This window comes from Microchirus variegatus (assembly GCF_963457635.1).
Source record: "Microchirus variegatus genome assembly, chromosome: 8".
Taxonomy (NCBI): Eukaryota; Metazoa; Chordata; class Actinopteri; order Pleuronectiformes; family Soleidae; genus Microchirus; species Microchirus variegatus.
Genome location: NC_139809.1, coordinates 20005357 through 20023866, shown reverse-complemented (window position 1 = coordinate 20023866; position 18510 = coordinate 20005357). Strand labels below are relative to the sequence as shown.

The following is an 18510-nucleotide window of genomic DNA, read 5'->3' as shown; positions in this document are numbered from 1 at the left end:
AAATGTCTCTCAAAACAAGGTTGTTTTCCTGGAGGAGATTTTGTATTCCAGTTTTTAGGACTGATCCTTGGAGGCCGCCAAGGCCTTCAGACAGGTGGCCAGAGTTTAAAGCTAACCTGTTGCTGAAGTTGAGTATCTTGCCAAACCAAGTTGGATATGATGTTGCACCTGTTTGTTCCCCAGCTGGAGGCAGGAGCAGCCACAAGGGGAAAGCGTCAGATCTTGTTAGGTGGCAGAATCCCTCGTCCCTCTGGAGGAGCAGAGCTGCTTGGTTATCCCTAAGGCAGGGAGCTTCTCTCCCCACTCTGTTCTCCTGGTGCCTGCTGAGCTTAACTCTGTTTCTGACAGTAGCAGACGTCACTCTCCCACAAAGAGGATTGGGAGCGTTAATGCAGGGATGGGGTGGGGTGAGATGGGTGTTATCGGGTGGAGAGCACCAGTAGGACTGTGCAGGAGAAGGACAGGTCAAGATGACGCCTAACATACTAGACACTTTCACCTCAGAGTTGTACGATCGTTAGAATGTTCGGCGCCGAGGGAGTCAGAGCAGTGAATGAAACAAAGGGCCTTTCAGGCTGTTTCACTGCAGCTTTTGCAAGGACATCTATAAATGTGTGTTTGTGAAGAAACGTAGAACCTTTCAAAACAAGTGGAATTCACTTGATTTTCTTCTTTTTAGTTAAGTGACTTTAATCCCAAGTGCACACATATTCACTCGTGTTGTGAGAATAGTGCTGTGTCTAATATGAGATTTAACTTCAAGATCTTAAAATGTCCTTTTTTTTTTTTAATTATTAGAATTTGTATTGGGTGTAGTGATCAACAAACATTAAACTGAGGCCAGAGAACAACTTTGTTGCCTTGGTTGCCCTCGACACCTTCATCTGCAGGTGACTGACTGACTGCTTGTGACAGTTACCGAGGGATTGAACCAGAAAAGCCTCTTACCCAGTCTCTCTCGCTCTCTCTCTCTCTCTCTCTCACACGTACACACACACAGTTGACAATGGAAAATGTGTTATCCATGACACAAACAGTTTTGCTGTTTTAACTACCAAAAAGTCCAGAATAATATTTAAACATTTTCACCAAATTTATGGAAAAAAGACAACATGAGGATTTTTTTTAAAAAAAATGGTAATTTGTCTCTTTATTATAGGGCTGAAACAATGACTTTATTATTAATTGATTACTGAATTATTTGTCAATTATTATTATTATCAGTGTGAGGGTGTATACATATATATATATATATTTAACTATTTTGTCTATTACCTTCATACATGTAAAGCATTGGTTCTCAAAGTGCGGCCCGGGGGCCAATGGCGGCCCGCAGAAACATTTCTGGTGGCCCGCAATGAATTACAGTTTATAGTTTTAATGGTTTCTATATGGTGAATTTTAGTGTATTATTGGGTTATAAGCTGGTAATAAGCAGGTAGCTACAGCCCCCAATTACTAGCTATTTACCCAGTAAATATATGGTAACAGAAATATTACTTGGTTAAATATAAATATAAAGTGTTACTTTAATCCCTGATGTAAAGTGTTCTTAATTACGTTTAAAGAAAAGCAGATAATGATGATGAAGAGATGAAGTAAAGTATGTTTATTTGAATTGTTTCCACCTCTAATACATATATATATATATATATATATATATATATATATATATATATATATATGTATATATATATATATATATATATATATATGTATATATATATATATGTATATATATATATATAAATAAAATAATATTATATATATAATATTATTTTATTTCTGCTTCTCCCTCACTCGTCCCCACAGCGGATCACATATTTGATTTGGCACTCTGAATTGAAATGAAGTTTCTGAGGCACAGGATTCCTTGATGCAGAGAGCAGCCACATTAGCTTTCAAGGTATCCACCTGATAGAAAAAAAAAAAAAAGAAATTTATAATTTTAAGAACTTGTATTTTGTTAAATGTTGACAAAACTGGGAGCAAATCTCACCAAGCCTCTCAACCAGTTCGGGGTGATGTCTTTTGAGGGCAGTGTAGAAGGCAGCTTTGACAGTTACCCCTCCCGAACGAAACGTCCTGTGAAAGAGGGCCCTCATTTTCTCATGGCTCGTCTGTTCCGCTTTGATCACCGAGTAAGTTTCCACGTGGACCATGCTCCCGAGCTCTTCCACGATCGCCATCACCTCGGAAACGTGTCGAATTAGCTGCGCTCTGTTGTCGTCCACAAACTTTGCTGTTTGACAATGAGCGGGAATTAGAGCACGAGCATGACAAGTGTAAATAAATTGGAAATGAATGTGCCAGTTCACTGACACGGATGCTCACCTTTATCTCTGTCACTCATTGTTTTGGTAGAATGGTTCTGCTTGTGAAAGTAAAAAAAAAATGTATATATGAATTTAATCCTTTGACAGCTGGCAATTAGTTACAGCATGATATCAATTGTTGAAGTCATCAGACAGTGATGTAAATGCAAAGTATACCTGTGATGAAGCCATTTCACTTTTTCTAAATCTGGCTCCATCCACATGTGACTTTGATTGTTCTGAAAGGAAATAAACATCCACATCAGATGATTTATTATAAAATGTAAACAATTAAAGGGATACTTCACCGATTTGAATGTGGCTTCGTATTGCTAGAATAGCAGTAGTATTTTTTAGAAAATGTGCTTCCCTCCCTCAGTTTTTCCCTGACTTGTAAAAAAATCTGTGTTCCCTTATCCAAATGTGCCCTACTGTGAGTCAAATGACAGGTTTTGCATCACAGTAGGGCACATTTGGATAAGGGAAAACAGATTTTTTTACAAGTCAGGGAAAAACTGAGGGAGGGAAGCACATTTAAAAAAAAAAAAATACTACTGCTATTCTAGCAGTACAAAGCCACATTCAAATCGGTGAAGTATCCCTTTAAGAGATTAAACCTATGTGACCCACAGAGAGTATACAAAGTACCTGTTGTCTGATGAAAGCAATGGGATGGCACACTTGAATGTTGATTACTTATTTTTGACTGCAGGTGAGAAAATATTATACATGGGAGAAAGACATGGACCAATTGGAGAAGTGTTTGCCCATAAATTATACAGTGACAAGTTATTTTTCAGAACTATATCTAATTTTTTTGAAAGTGAATTCATGAGTTGTACCAAAGTCCTCAAGACGTGTTGAACTGCTGCATGAATTTCCTCCTTGTGCTTTGAGAAAACTGTGTCAGTGACCTCAAGGCATTCTGAAACATAAAGCAATGACCATTTTAGAGGACATACATGTATGGAAGCAAGACAAAGCAAACAGAGAAATGCTTTTTCGTTTTCATGTTCGGCGCAAAAAAAGTGGCTAATAATTCAAATGAGTTGGCAATACGGAGGGGCGCAGGATAGTGACGTCACTAGCCGCTCCCCACTCTGTTCTCGCCGCCTTCTGGCTCTGCTACACACAGCCACACAAACGAGTGGAGGACCATCGCGGATATTGAAATGTCAGACATTTACCCGGTAATTGAAATTAACCCACGTTTTTAGGATTGTTAAAGTAGTTTTAAAGCAGACCTAGGGTGGTCCTGTTGCACATATATGTTAGTTATGGAGGTCTACTTACATACATTAACTTGTTTTTATGGTCAAAAACCTCCTAGTTGCTGTAAACGAGCTGATAGAAATCCTCTTTTCTGACGCTGTTTCCCAGCCGCGAGATTTGAGACTCAACTCTCTCACCCAGAAGACAGAGTCTTGTGATTGGCCAGTACCCAGAAGTACACCCGCTCTCAGAAGCACAGCTCCCCCCTCTGGGACGGTGGATGCACTGCTACTCATTATCAAAACATTGTTTTAACAATGTTTAAAAATAGCTTCTTCACGACTCCCCGCCGCAGTCCCATTTATGACTTTGACCCGGAGTCAGACCCAGAGTCAGAAGACACTGTCGCTCGTGAAACACCTCCACAACGGACGTTATTCTTCTTCTGCGGTTCAATGTACGCAATCGGATGTGCCCGGACTAGTGCCTGGAGCAGGAGGATCTGCTGTTCAGGAGAACCGTTGTTTACGTAACCGGACCGGGTTTTTTCAGAGATCTCGCTGAGCCCGAGATTACAATAAAACACAGCGTTCTCGGCAGTAGCTGAAATGTTTGTTTAGAACCTTCAGGGCTTCTTAAACAAGGTAATGACGCAGATACACACTAAAAAACAGCGTTAATTGGAACTTCCGGTCTAGGTCAGCTTTAACCGATCAACTGCCGGAGTTCTCTGGCGCACAGACTCTGTGTGACACAAACACACGCAGCTGCAGTGTCTATGCAGCCGGTCGCAATCAGCGGTGCTGTTCCTAAACACAACAGACTCCTTAAATATTTAGATTTTAGACGTTTCCCCCCGTAATTGTTGGAGATTAACCCACGTTTTTGGGATTGTTACGGTAGTTTTAACTGATCTATACAGTTGTGTAAGACTTTTCTGATGGCACTCTGGTCAATCAGTCAGTCTGCAGTCTGGAAATATCACGCATGGACACTCCGCCGTAAGACCTCTATAATTTACATATCTTTGCTCAGCATGATTGTAAGAACAAGGGGCGTGGCCACTGACGTCACTATCCTGCGCGGCTCCGTATTGCAAACTCATTTGAACTAGAGACACTTTTTGCGGCAAACATGAAGACAAAAAAAATTCTCTGTTTGCTTTGTCTTTTAATTAGGGCACAGAAAAAGCAGTCTAGAAGTTGAAAATGAAAATGCAGTTTGGAATATTGATTATTCATTTTATTTTTAGTATTAGTCAAAAAATGCAGCTACATTTTGAAAATGAAAAAGCATTTCTGTTAATGCATTTTCATTTGGATAAAGGCACACATTTGCTTCCACATGTACTGTATATACATTGCAGTAAGTCACTATGTTTACATGCACACTACAATCCAGCTAAGGCCGAAATCCGACTAAGACAGGTAATCGGACAACTTGCAGAGTCCGAGTATACATAGAGGAGAAAATCGATTTATAGGCCGCATGACTCTGCTTCCATAGGTGGTGCTGTATCTCTCTACAACCCCTGGCAAAAATAATGGAATCACCAGTCTAGGAGGATGGCTCGTAGCGCATGGAGGAATTTATACTCGCTGTGTTGGGTTGACACGCTCGATTCGGGGTAATCCCGTATCTCATCTCATATCTATAATGCATTTAGTCTGGTTGCTGGTATAGTTTGGTTTCACACCAGACGAACCGTACCATAGTAGAGCGGCTAAAGCGGTCCTTTGATGCGCACCAAAGTACCGAGATTACATTCACACCTACACAAACGAACGGAACCGAGGGACCAAACGCATTTGTTGCGCACCAAATGCTGTAGGTGTGAAAGCACCGTCAATGTCCAATTGATAGATAAAAAAATCCTCACGCCCATTTAACTGTAGCTAATGCTCTAATATGGGAACATAAAACATTTTTATCAGCATAGCAAATGCATACCTTTAAAGCTGGGCCTCTTCAATGGATTCTTATCCCAGGACATCTCCATGAGGTCAACCAGCTCTTTTAATCCTTCTGCTTCCCCCTGGTTAATGTCCTTGAGGGGGGGTCTCTGTCCATCAGGGATCTTCAGGGCCACAAGACTGCTTTGAGCAGCTGTATATAACACAAATACAGTTTGTACATTTAGGTGTCATTTTTCAACATTATATAAATGGAAAATGTGCAAATTATCTAGACTTAATATATAGTGCAATCCTCAGTGGCACTTTATACTGTTAAACCTTTTGTTATTTCTGTTTGTTGCTATAATATATACATGCATCTTTGTGTCATCACAAAGATTCCTCAAGAGGAAACGGTAATTACTGTGCAAACAGAAGAGGAGATAAATGGTAAGATAATAAAACAAGATTTATACATACATGGATAGGGCTCTTTCCCCGTAACAATAGACCAGAGAAGGATACCATAGCTGATGAAAAAAGGACACATTTATATTACAAGTTTAGCACATAGACTATATGTAAAATGTATGTAGAATTCCAGTTTGTGTGGTGCCTATGAAGTAGGATGATATCACTATATTTTAGTCCATGATTGACTCATAATCAAAAGGTATTCATTATCAGGTCAACGTACGTTTTTTTTTTTCTTAATACTGATCTCAGCTGTTGTACACTGTACAATTAGATGGTCATGACACACAATATCCAAGTGTAGTTTCCCTATACTAATAGTCTGGTTGTCAACTAACAGATCAACAACTAAATGTCAACTAATCTATGATTAAATGTTTACTTGACAATAATCTGTCAACTATGAATTGATCATACTTGTGATCGTATGTTGACGTGATCCTGTTGACTTTCAAGTGACAGACTAATCAGAAGTAGATAGTCAACTCATAAGATGCGGACACAGTTTACAGAGAACTAGCAGACAGATGATTAATAACACTGCAAAAATAGTATTTAAAGTAAAAAGGTGCTTGTGTATAGGGTTAGGGTTACAAATAAAGTCTTGCAGTCAATTGTATGTCACTTTTCAGTTGTCAACCGATTATCTGTTGACATGAGAGAGATCAAAACTAAGTGTTATTTTACTGTTACAATTATCCGGTTATTAAAAATAACTTGGTTTGATTGGATGAATGAACTTCTACTTCTCAGTTGATTTATAATGTCAGTAAACATTTTCCTTTTGTCCGATTGCAGGAAACGTGAACTTTGATATGGCAAAGGCAAATCTTGAGGATTCTCATTTTGTTTTGAACTGGAAGACTAAATCAATTTTTATACACACTCTATGGTTTTGCACCATATTGTATTGAATCTTCAGTAGTTAGTACAACGCGAATGGTCTAAAGGTGATCTTAAGTTTGAAAAGGCCCAGACATGACATCACACCAAAGGTAAGGGAAGGCAGAGCGGGAAATTAGCAAAACGACAGTCAAGAGGCAATAACTCCTAAAGATTTGACTCTGAGGAAAAGGGATAACAACACAACTCAGTCAGAGACGCAGGACATTTGTCCAACTGAATCCTCACCCAACCTGAAAAGGTGGATGTTTATGCCAAATAACTAAACTTTTCTGTTTCCCCCGTACTTCAAACTCAACCCAAACCAGTCTAGTCGCCGACAGCTAACTACTGAAGATGACTATGACCTTGATCTGGATGACTGCGAACCTCAACAGACATAGTATTGAATGATATTTACCTGTATCTGTCAAAGGCACGAACAGGTTCATACGATGCTTCGAAAGCCTCGGGAGGCATGTACTTGTAGGAGCCTCCGACCTCTCCACTCGTCTTTTCGTTGCCATTCAAAGCACTGGTGGAAATTCTGGACAAACCAAAATCTGCCAGCTATTGAGCAAGCACACACACCATTAGCTTCAATAGCTTCAAACCAAATAAAAATTAACTCGTTAACACAAGTGCATTCTACCTTGGCGTTAAGGTCATCATTCAGCAGTACATTACTTGGTTTCAGGTCGTGGTGAATGAGGTTCCTTGAGTGGAGAAAGTTCATGCCTAAAGCCACTTGATGGGCCAAGCGGAATGTCAGGGGCCATGGAGGATGACCAGAGAGGTCCTGTATCAGAGACTGGACTGATCCTCTGCCCATGAACTCCATGACTATTCCACTTTGCATGGAGACTCCAAACGGTTCTCTAAGTGGTGGTATTCCCTCATAAATTCCATAAACCCTGAGTACAAACTCACAGGAGGCCTTGTTCATGTGATTCACCTCTGCAAACAGTGCTTTATCCTTGAACATGAGGGTACTGCAATTGTGGACAATAGAGAGAAAGCAAAAACATCTTGAACAATTTACATACAATAGCAGGATGTGAAGGCATTAATTGTTTGCAGATATTTATACACTAACCCAACACCATCACGTAGCAGCTTAATGGCCACATCAAATACCCAGTGCTTGTGTCTGGCCTTGTAGACGCAGCCAAACCCCCCCCTATCAACAAACTCCCAATTCTCCAGGCTTTCATTGCCCACTGGTTCAGCTGTGTGGCTCAGCAGCGCCATCTACTGCCGAGACTGCAAATCTGTTAAAATCATAGGGTGGATTAGAAAAAAAAAAAAAAACACACACACAAAGGAAAGAAACACAAGTGGTTTAGCAGCTTTACGGTTTCATTCACTGTATTGTAAATCGTTTGTACTGGCTGACATTAATGTCTCAAAGACATTAGAGCAGCACCTCTTTCTGTGTGCTGTCTGTCAACATTTTTCCCAATTCTCAGGTCTGAAAGGACAACTCTTACTCGAAGTCCTCACACCAACTGTTTGCTGCTACCATCCCTCAATAGACTGGACACCATACATGAAACTCAATCCTACATTAAATCTTCTCCCTGCACCCACAAGACTCGTACAGTCATGTAGTAGCTGTGCCATTGCTTCCCTCTAAATCTTCTAATCTTTCTTTGTTACCAGTCTGCTCTAGATTTATGATTTTGACACCAGATCCTGTGCTAATGCAATGCAATAAATATCTTATTCCTTTTTTCTTTTTCAAAGTTTTCTTCGGGTTTGTACTTACTTGTTTTGTGGTACACCCAAACAATCCAACACTCAGTGTGACTTATTCTGGCTGTGACAGAACAACCCTGCAAGCAAGCAAGCTTGAGCTTCCCGTGTCTGCTACAGGAAGCTGCAGAGGGGCTGGCCTTGTTTAGACAGGAAAGAATTATTTAATTCTATATTTAAAAAAAAAAAAGAACTTCCTGGAGTGGTAACAACCATATGCCATATGATGACGGTAGGTTGCCTTATTTAGATCTTTAATACAAAGATCATGTGTCGGGTAGTTTAGTCTATTGCTTTTAATCTATTCAATGCAAGTGGCTACAGCACAGTACCAAACGTTATATCTTGTCAGTTATCGTGAATAATCTGTACTTAAATGGCACTTCTTCAGTCTTGCTGACCACTTTAAACTGCAGCTTCTGCCATTCACCCATTGATACCCATACAATCACACATTCATACAGCACATCTATGGGCAGTGCATCTTTCATATCCATTCACAGGCTGCCAGCACAGCCGTCAGGAGCAAAGTGGGGTTAAGTGTCTTCCCCAAGGACATATCGACATATATATTAGCAGAGCTGGGAATTTAACCCAAAACTCGCTTTACCACTGAGCTTCTGTCGCCAGTTCTGAAAAATTATGTATTTTGATCACAAAAAACTTGTTTGAATGAATGAATGAATGAATCGTTTATTTTCGGGCATGACAAGTAATCAACATCTGCATACATCAGCATTTACATTCATACACATGACCGAAAGGGACAGCGGGAGAAGCAAAGCTTATCTAGTCCCGCCCCCATTACCCATACTATTTTATTACTTCTTCTTTTTTTTTTTTTTTTCCTTTTTTTTTTTTTTTCCATGTTAACTTTCGACATTTTTGACGTCGCAGCAACAATAGCATAAGGCTGCAGTTCATCTCAAGGCAGTCAACAGACTACATGCACGGCCGTACATGTGTCCCTGTCGAACCATCACGAGCGATCACAGTCTCGAGTTGTTGCATCGGTTCCGCCGATTTATTCATCCCTCTCTCGCATAGCTCTCACCACGCTTAGTTTCACCAGCTCATCTCGTTTGGCTGCATCCACTCCCATCTGCACCACGCAGTCTCGAATTGCGGAGTTGTCGGTGCGCAACCCCATCACGGCATTCTTAATCGTGGCGATGTCCACCCTCGTATCTAGCTGCTCCATGGAGGCCTTTCTCTGCTTCCGAATTAGGATGTACATTCCACATGCCAAGGATAACATTCCAATTATCATGAATGTGAATATGTACACATCTTCGACATCCTCTATGTCTAGTGCAGCCAGGCATGAGACTTGCCATTTCCCCCATGCATCTCTAGTGTAACCAGCAGGGAATGTCCCTCCAGGACATTCAGGTTCATCAGAGCCCACTTTTCGCGTACAAAAGATCCGGTCTATTGCGTTCAGTGACCAGCTCAGCAGTTCCATTGCAAGTTAGGGCAGCGTTGTAATGTTTGAACGGTTCGGTTTTGGAACACAGCTTTATACGTTCACATGTTACATAAGGCATACCATCATAACATCTCAGTATAGTGTCAACAGACATTTGACCATGACTTCATCCACAGTCTGGTTGGGACGCCCTGTACCCAGCCACAATCATGTTTACATACTTTTTTTTAAACATTCTCAGTGTAGCTGAGGTTTTGACCTCGTCATCAAGATTGAACTAAGTTCCCCCTTAGGTGGAGTCCCCTCTCCCTGGTTTGGAGAAGCATTTGAAGGTTGTGAGGGAGGCCGTGGTTAGCCGCCCTGTACATAAACTGAGCATCACGATAGCGTATTATATCATAGAGTTTCAGTATTTTTGATTCGATAAATAGTTGATTTGTATTTGTTTATTACAAAGTGTGAAGATTAGTACATTGTTTTTTTTTGTGTGATATCTGTTGTTCTGTTAGTTGCCCTGACACGACACAATGTTCACTTGTCGATCTTGTGATATAAACACTGTCTTTTTTGTCTTTCTCTATAGATTCTCTTTTAAATGTATATTTAACAGTTGACTGTCCTTTCTGTGCTTATAAAATTCAGTCCAGTTGCCATACAATCACAGAAGACCTATGACCTGGATGACTGAGAACCTTTACAGACAAATTTGGTCTTGGACCTTTTGTTGTAGTACTGTAGTGTATTTATTATTATTATTCATTAACCCCCTAAAGGGGCCCCACCTCACGTTAACCTGTGTGAAGTTATCATTCTGCAAGTTGGAAAATGAAGAGGATTATTTACTGCAAATTACTGCAAACTACTGTAATGCATATCTTTTTTACTCAGTTTATGTTTTTTTTCAGTTATTTACAGTATTTTATAGTTCTATATATTTATATTGTTGTATAATGTGGGTTCTATACAGTGTTATGTATTAAAATCCATTACAGTATTTTATTTGTTCTTTACATTTATAGTTTCACATACTTTTTAATTACAAGGTTTTTCCATGTTATTTCATTCATTTCAAAAAAATAATGTTTTGAATTATACACTTTTTGTTGGTGTCAGATTATTTATAACATAATGGTGATGAACACTGGTTGGAAGGGCCCCCTGGGAATTTTTGCTTAGGGCCCCTACAGACTCTAGAATCGCCCCTGCCTACAGCGTCCAAGTCTGGAAGTTTTGTCCCAATAATCCTCTCCGCAGTCTTTATGACTCTCTGCAGAGCCTTCCTCTCTGCCTGTGTGGTGTTTCCGTACCAGACAGTGATGCCTGCGGTGAGGATGCTCTCGATCAGTCCTCTGTATGCCAGGGTGAGAGGGCGATGGTTCAGTCCAGCTTTCCTGAGCAGCCTGATGAAGTAAAATCTTTGCTGGGCTTTTTTCACTGTGGCTGTGGTGTTACAAGCCCAGCTCAGGTCAGATGTGACCTGCAGTCCCAGGAATCTGTAGCTGTCTGTCCGCTCCACCTCGGTCCCACTAATGAAGAGAGGCTGTAGAGGGGGAGGTTTCTTCCTAAAATCCAGGATTAATTCCTTTGTCTTGTCTGTGTTGGGGAGGAGGTCGTTCTCCTCTCCATAGACAACGATGTTGTTGACCAGGGCCCTGTATCCTGACTCGTCTCCCCCCTTGATGAGCCCCAGGATGGTGGTGTCATCAGTGTATTTAATGATGATGGAGCTTTCCTGGGTGGAGACACAGTCATGTGTGTACAGGGTGGGGGTTTCGGGCTGAGGCAGCAGCCCTGTGGTGATCCGGTGCTGACACTGATCTCAGCAGACACCCGTCCTCCCATATTCACTGCCTGTGGCCTTTCGGTCAGAAAGTCCAGGATCTAGTTGCAGGTGGGAGTAGGGACTCCAACGTCTGCCAACTTCACGATCAGTCTGCCTGGACGGATAGTGGTAGCGTCGTCCACTGATCGGTTGGGGCGGTAGGCAAACTGGAGGGGGTCGACAGTGTCTGGAACCATGTTGTTGATGTGGGTGAGGACTAGTTTTTCCAGGGACTTCATGGCAACTGGTGCCACTGGCCTGAAGTCATTTAGGGTGGGTGTGTCTGGTCTTTTAGGGACTGGTATGCTGGTGGAGGTTTTGAAGATACGGGGGACTACAGCCTGATGCCTGTGATGTGTTAAAGATATCGGTATACACACCTGTGTAGGGACCTGTGTGTGTGTCAGGCAGTGTCCGTGGGGTCACAGGGGGCTTTTGAGGGTGTGTCTGCATTCAGCCTGTCGAACCTCACATAGAAGTTGTTCAGGCTGTCTGGGAGTGTGACATCCCAGAAGTCTGTGGTTGATGTGGTCCTCCTGTAGTTTGTGACAGACTGGATTCCCTGCCACAGGCTCCATGTGTTGTGGTTGAGGTAGTACCGTCAAGCTTGGCTACTAAAGCTTGGCTACTAGAGCTCCAGCTCTCCTATGACCCCCATGTAGAGGACAAAGGGGGAATGGTTTTGTTTTATTATAAAGACTCTTTGTATTTTGCCTGCCCAAGCACTATTAACATTATCTTTTGTGTTATCTGTGACATATATTTCAGAAATGATTACTCTGACAAATGAAGTAAGTAATTACCCACACAATGACAATTTCACACTATTGTTTATGATGGATGGGATGGCAATGCCAGAAAATATTTTCTTCCGATTGGACAAGCATAAACCAGTATGGTAAAATTGAATGCATGGGTTTAGATTGTAAAATAGACAACGCAAAACTCCAAGAACACCTGCTTTCCCAGAGTGTAAATTCACTCCCATATTTTGCAAGGTTACATTTATTCTTTTAAGTCCTGAATCTGGATTCCTATGACCTATTGCCAACAAATCTTACCATTACTCAGTTTGGTCATAGCCCCCATACATGAAGAAATCCACCTATTACTTTTTGAACATGAACACATTACCACATAGTGGAGGTAATGAAGGAGTCTGATTGTAGAAAGATGTGTGTCACTTCCAGTCTGCTATTACACCAATAAGCCACTTACTCGAGACTCAAACTGAAACCAGTTTTTTCACCATTTTCACCATCACATCACAGTGGCATGGATTATTGCCGTGTTGTTCGGTGGACTGGCAACACTACAGGTATGACCCCAACCAATCATCATTCATGACACTCTGCTAGTTCATAGGTCATCAGTCTTGTGATTGCATGACATGTCTCTCTGCCCTGTGCTGTTCCTGCTGTGCACACAAGGCAAAATCGATGGTGAGACTCTTTTCCGTTTAAATAATTAATGACGAAAAAAAAAAAAAAAAAGGTGTCTGGAAATGACAGCTACCACAGATTTAAATCTGATCTCACATTCCCTTCATTAAGCATCCTGAGGTGTATTTATTCACATCCCATGCTGCCTTGCTTCTTTTTTTTTTTAGCCGACATCAGTAGGCGCGGTCTGCTCTTACTCTCTGCATTAATATTGCTCTCAGCCCTCCCTCTTCTCCTCCCACCTTCATTAACGCTCAGCTCAGTCTGGAGCTCTCTCACCAGTGGCTGCTGTCTCCACTACATCTCTCTCCTCCTGGCTTTTCCTTTTACCCCATCCTCTGTCTGTCCTTCTGAAACCATTTATTACACTCTGCTCTATTTGCTTACCTCTCTGCCCTTGTCTCATGCTCATGATATATGAGGCAGGGTGAATAATATAAATCTTTCTCTCTGCCCTGGATCTCAGAGAGGAGAGGTGAGCGCCTGGGCTTTCCCGCCACACTGGAGAAGTGCTTCAGACTGGAGGAGCGAGCATCACTGATGCAGGTTACATCCTGTGTCGCAGCGACTGGACAGACTCCCATGCAGGTCTTGGATGTGCTTTGTGTTGGGAGGCAGAAGGCAACGAGTGAGGGAGGAGAGCGTTGAGCCAAAAGCACCCGTGTCACAGGGCTTTGGGGTGAGGGAGGTGGGTGTGGGGTCTGCAGGGAGTGTTTGAAAAGTGAACGAGAAGTAAGGAAGGTGTGCTCTTGGATCAAAGCAGTGGAAGAGAGGAGGTTGCTTTTCAGAAACTGTACCCTTCAGATACTGTGGCATTGTACAGTTGGGCACCAGAGTCTGTTTGCAGCACTGACTGAAGAGCAGAGAGGAGGTGAAGGGCACAAAAGTGGGAGGACACTTCATCGGGACAGATGTGAGTCTGATTCCCAGCTATATTCATAGAGGAAAGAAGAAAAGGATAACGGAGTCTCTCTCGCCAGGAAATTGACAACATCCCCTCTTTTTCCCCCCCAAGAAGTGATAGCAGGATCCCATCATGGCTGTGCAACTCATGCCTGAATCAGCCGTGTCTTTGCTCATGGTGAGTTCTGCATTGCTCTCCGCTGGCTGTCTATGTTTTGTTCTCTCCGTTGTGCTGTTTTAACACCGCTTTCTCTGCAGAGCATTTTGCCCATGCAACCACTAAAGCATGAGGTGAACTGTTGTCTCATTAAAAAGGAATGGTGCCTGTTTGCTCCTCCCCTTTTACTACAGTCTACCAGTACAGACTACCATCCTGTGATAACTTCCTAGTGAGGATCAGAAGCTGCTTTTTTTTTTCATACAAAAAAAACAAAAACGTGTTGTCATTTGCATCCAGCTCAGAAAACACAAAGCTTTTGTCCAACTCCCCCACGTGTTCTACTACTGCAGTAGCAGTAATCCCCGAAGGAGCAATTGTAGCTATATGGTTGACATGGTGCTGTCAGCGTATGTCGAAAACAGATGCTATTTAAATCTCATTACCTATGGACCTGTAAGCAAGGTGTGTATCTGTGGTGTTCGGAAATAAGTTGTTTAAAGGTTGTACTGTGTGTGTGCGTGAGAGATCAGCAGGGCATCATTTCCCCTGTTTGAGACTAAATCAATTCAATTACAGATTGCAGAGAGAACAGTTTTGCTGCAGCCTGTAGCAGATGATTCCCAGGCTCATATCAGTATAGAATCCAGCACAATAGAAACTCCTCTTTCTCATCTCTCTAGCTGCACAGTGAAACAATGGCCATGTGGTTTTACAGTAAGTGTAGGATACAGACTCTGGCATGGACAACACTGACATGTATACAACTTACAAAGATCAGTGTTGTATAAGAGGGCATGTTCTGCCTTTCTCCCATTCTATAGTTGGGGGCATTCTGCAGCCCCAGGGGGAGTTGTGCATCGCTGCACTACCTGCTAACTCCACCTGTCATGACTGTCTGTTACTATGGCAATGAACCAGGCACGCCACTGGGGAGAGAGAGGCAAGCAGTAAAAGTAGTGTTGAGGGAAAAGAAAACAAGACATGATGGACAGGCTTGGGAGAGGGAAGTGTTAGTGATGAGGGCAGGAGTGCACAAAGGAATGGAACAGAAAAAGTAAAAGTGACCATTTATTTCTGCTGAAAATAAAATAAATATTGTCACTTTAACATAAAAAATGTGTGGTTTTAGTAACTGTAGATTGAGCATTTTATACTTGCTACTTGAGGCAAGGGTTTTGCTTTATAGAGGTCGCCATGTTTCTCCAACAGCCTGAACAGGAGCTCATGGTGCAAACAAAAAGAACTCAGTTCCCTGACTTCTCTACCTTTACACGTGTTGCATTAGCATAGAGCACTATGGATCCTGGGAGAGCTGAACGTCGCGTATAACACTGTCACATCTCTGTCACAAAATTGTAGCAGTCGTGCTATGATGACCCCGCCCCCAGGTTTAGGAGGTGCTATGAAGCCATTGAAGACAACGTGCCTGATACCATACTGATAGAGTCCAACTCAGAAACTTGGAGCAACTTCACCAACCAGACATTTAGACTATTTAGAGCTTTGTTGTTAACTGGTATTGCTACTGGGTCAGCCTATTCTCATGAAAGATTTGTATTTCATATGCTTTCGCACGTAATTTTCGACCACGGACCCGTGGACGATGCGCTATATCCCCTTGTCCCTTTCCCTAACCATACCTGTCACCATAACCATAACAGTAGCCATAACACGAGGCAGAGACCTGAAAAATCTCCGTAATAACTGAGGAAACAGAAGATAATCGGCACTCGGGCTTCAATCGCACTTGTTTGATTGTTTTTCACAATTTTTTTTTCTCACATTTTTCACTTTTTTTGATACTCGTATCATTGGATTTTCATAGGATAATGAACAAAAAAACGGGGTACATACTTTTCCGTACGTTTTCATACAAACCCTTCATGAGAATACGTTGACTGGGTAGCGAGTGTTGTTACTCCCAGTTCCAGCTTCTGGGTAATGGAACTTAGCATTACCATCTGATTGTTGACAATGAGAAATTACGACTAAGTGTTGACATCAATACCTCTTTTGGTGTTTTTTTTGTAATGTGTGGTCCTCCAAGACAAAAGAGTAAAACAATTCAAATGTCCACTGTGTAAGAATTAGTGACATCTCATGTTCTAATCCCTCACTCTCCCTCCTTTTCAAGATGCATCAGCGAACAATGGTGGCCTTCAGATACCAGAAAGGATGTTATATGTTATTTTAAAAATCCCCACTTTCTCTCTCTCTCTCAATCCGCTTTCATCCATCTTTTTCATTGGTTTGATGGACTGGGTTTATGTAGGGACAGCCAATCTTCATTTTCATGGTAACCCTCCAAGACGGTGGTCTCATCAACCAAGGCCTTTCCCCAATTTATATTCTAAAGATACGAAGACCAAGAAACATTTACATTAAAACAATTAAACAATACATACAATGAGTAAGATATTCTGTTTACTGCCATTGAAGCTTCTTGGATCTTAAACCACACACTGGATCGTTTAACCTTTTCTGAGGGTGATTTTCATTTATAACACACTGAATTAAATGTATGTGGGATAACTGATTTCAAAGCTCAGAGGTTTGTTCAGAGCTTGAGCCCATCTTAATTATTAATGAATTTATGTAGCACATGTGCACGTGTGTGGAGTTTTAGTGTGTGCACTCTGTGTGGAAGCCAAAATTAATATTGATCACGCCTTCTGCCTCTCTGTGTGTATTAATATTTCAGGTGTATAAGTGATTATCTCCTGCAGTGATTATGGGCGCTGCTTCAAGTGATTCGCTCTGACAGCACAGCAAATAACCTGCATCACCCACATCCACAGACAGACAGACCATTTCTGTCATGCTTTTATTTTGACTGATACAAATAAATGCAGTAAATTGTGCTTTATTTCCCCTCTAGGGTCATTTAGTCTGGAACTAATGTGATTGCCCGAGACTGACATCATCCCAGCTCCAGTTTAATGCTCTCTTAGTCTGTCATAGAGACTGGGGGTGGCTATTGTGTTAGAATTGTGACCAGAATCTTGATATTATCATGAATGAGTAAGATAAGAATGGATATATAAGCACTGGAGCACTTCAGAGTAATAACCACTTCCGGTTGAGCGTACGCTGGCGCGGTTGGCTGCCGCTGCTCTCCGGCTCCCCCTTTCTCCCCCCTTTCTCCCCTTTTCTGATCTTAACTGTTATCTGAACTTTTTTCGTCCTGACTCTGCAAACGATCTGCTGTTAGCACCGTGTGTGTTTATCTTTATGGACGTCTTTTACCTGTTCGTGGCGCTCTTACTCCTCCCCACCGTTATCTCCTGGTGCCTCTCACTCGCTCATCATGCGGGATTTACCTGCCTGTGAGGCTTGTTCTCCTCTGGACTATTATGTCTATCTTATTAAATCCATCATCAGCCCTACTCCAATACACAGTTGTTGAGCTCCTCCAGCTTCGGTTTCATCCAACTGCCGATGCTGCGCTTCTATCCGGACATCGCTCGCCTGCCATATCGGAAATACATCCACCGTGGTTCCCGACGAAGCTTCCACATTGATGACTCCACTGCCTAAACTCCATTTGGTCCACGAAACGCCGTCGACCGTGAATCTCTACCCGCAAAGTGGACCACAGTGTGTTAGCTCGCATTCCCAGAGCGGCGGCTAACGTTAGCTTATCCAACGACCGTTGCAACATCAAAGTAGGTTTAATTAATATCCGTTCTCTCACAAGCAAAGGACGTCTGCTCCATGACCTGCTCCTCGACCGCAAGTATGACTTTTTATATCAAACCGAGACGTGGCAACAACTTAATGATTTCTCTCAGCTCAATGAAGCTACACCACCTGGGTTTGTTTACTCCAGTCAGCCCCGTCTCACCGGAAGAGGAGGAGGCCTCACGATAATTTATCGCGAGACCTGGAAGATCTCGTCTGTCAAACTGATCTGGCTCATCTTTCAGCCTCATTGCGACTCCTGCCCGTCTGACCACCATCGGGGCCATGGAACTCTCTCCCCCCCGGCATCAGGAACATTGTCTCGTTCGCCATCTTCAAATCCCATCTGAAAACCCACATTTTTTAACAGGCCTACTCCCTCTAACTCTCCAACTCTCTACCCGTTGCTCTTACCTTTTGTTATTTTTTTATTTTTATTTTTATTTATTTTTTTTATTTTGTTGTTGTACGGCGACCTTGAGTGTCTTGAAAGGCGCCTTAAATATAATGCATTATTATTATTATTATTATTATAAACAC

General features: G+C 42.0%; 1 protein-coding gene across 3 annotated transcripts; it reads right to left on the bottom strand.

Moving 5' to 3' along the window:
* Positions 1-1785: 1785 nt before the first annotated feature.
* On the bottom strand, positions 1786-18070 carry LOC310930472 (receptor-interacting serine/threonine-protein kinase 3-like). Of its 3 annotated transcripts, none has more exons than XM_083893477.1 (12): positions 17536-18070; positions 7875-8049; positions 7431-7770; positions 7200-7348; positions 5903-5952; positions 5478-5633; positions 3158-3240; positions 2964-3021; positions 2493-2554; positions 2335-2374; positions 2000-2242; positions 1786-1914 (listed from the first exon to the last, which is right to left on the bottom strand). In XM_083893477.1, exons 2-12 carry the CDS (start codon positions 8027-8029, stop codon positions 1895-1897), a joined length of 1356 nt encoding a protein of 451 aa, XP_083749603.1. In that variant the 5' UTR covers positions 8030-8049; positions 17536-18070; the 3' UTR covers positions 1786-1894. The 3 variants fall into 3 exon arrangements, with proteins under 3 accessions (XP_083749603.1, XP_083749602.1, XP_083749604.1); XM_083893476.1 differs by lacking the exon at positions 17536-18070 and adding an exon at positions 8547-8594; XM_083893478.1 differs by lacking the exon at positions 17536-18070 and adding an exon at positions 8547-8594 and having other exon boundaries at positions 2335-2371.
* Between the last annotated feature and the right edge of the window lie 440 nt (positions 18071-18510).

Bases quoted from the DNA above. Each gene is read 5' to 3' on its own strand.
- LOC310930472 (XM_083893477.1), bottom strand. From the start codon at position 8,029: ATGGCGCTGCTGAGCCACACAGCTGAACCAGTGGGCAATGAAAGCCTG. The intron at 7,771-7,874 runs GTTAGTGTATAA...CCACAATTGCAG, and splicing joins CTGCTACGTGATGGTGTTGG to TACCCTCATGTTCAAGGATA. The intron at 2,375-2,492 runs GTATACTTTGCA...TACTTTCACAAG, and splicing joins GTGAAATGGCTTCATCACAG to CAGAACCATTCTACCAAAAC.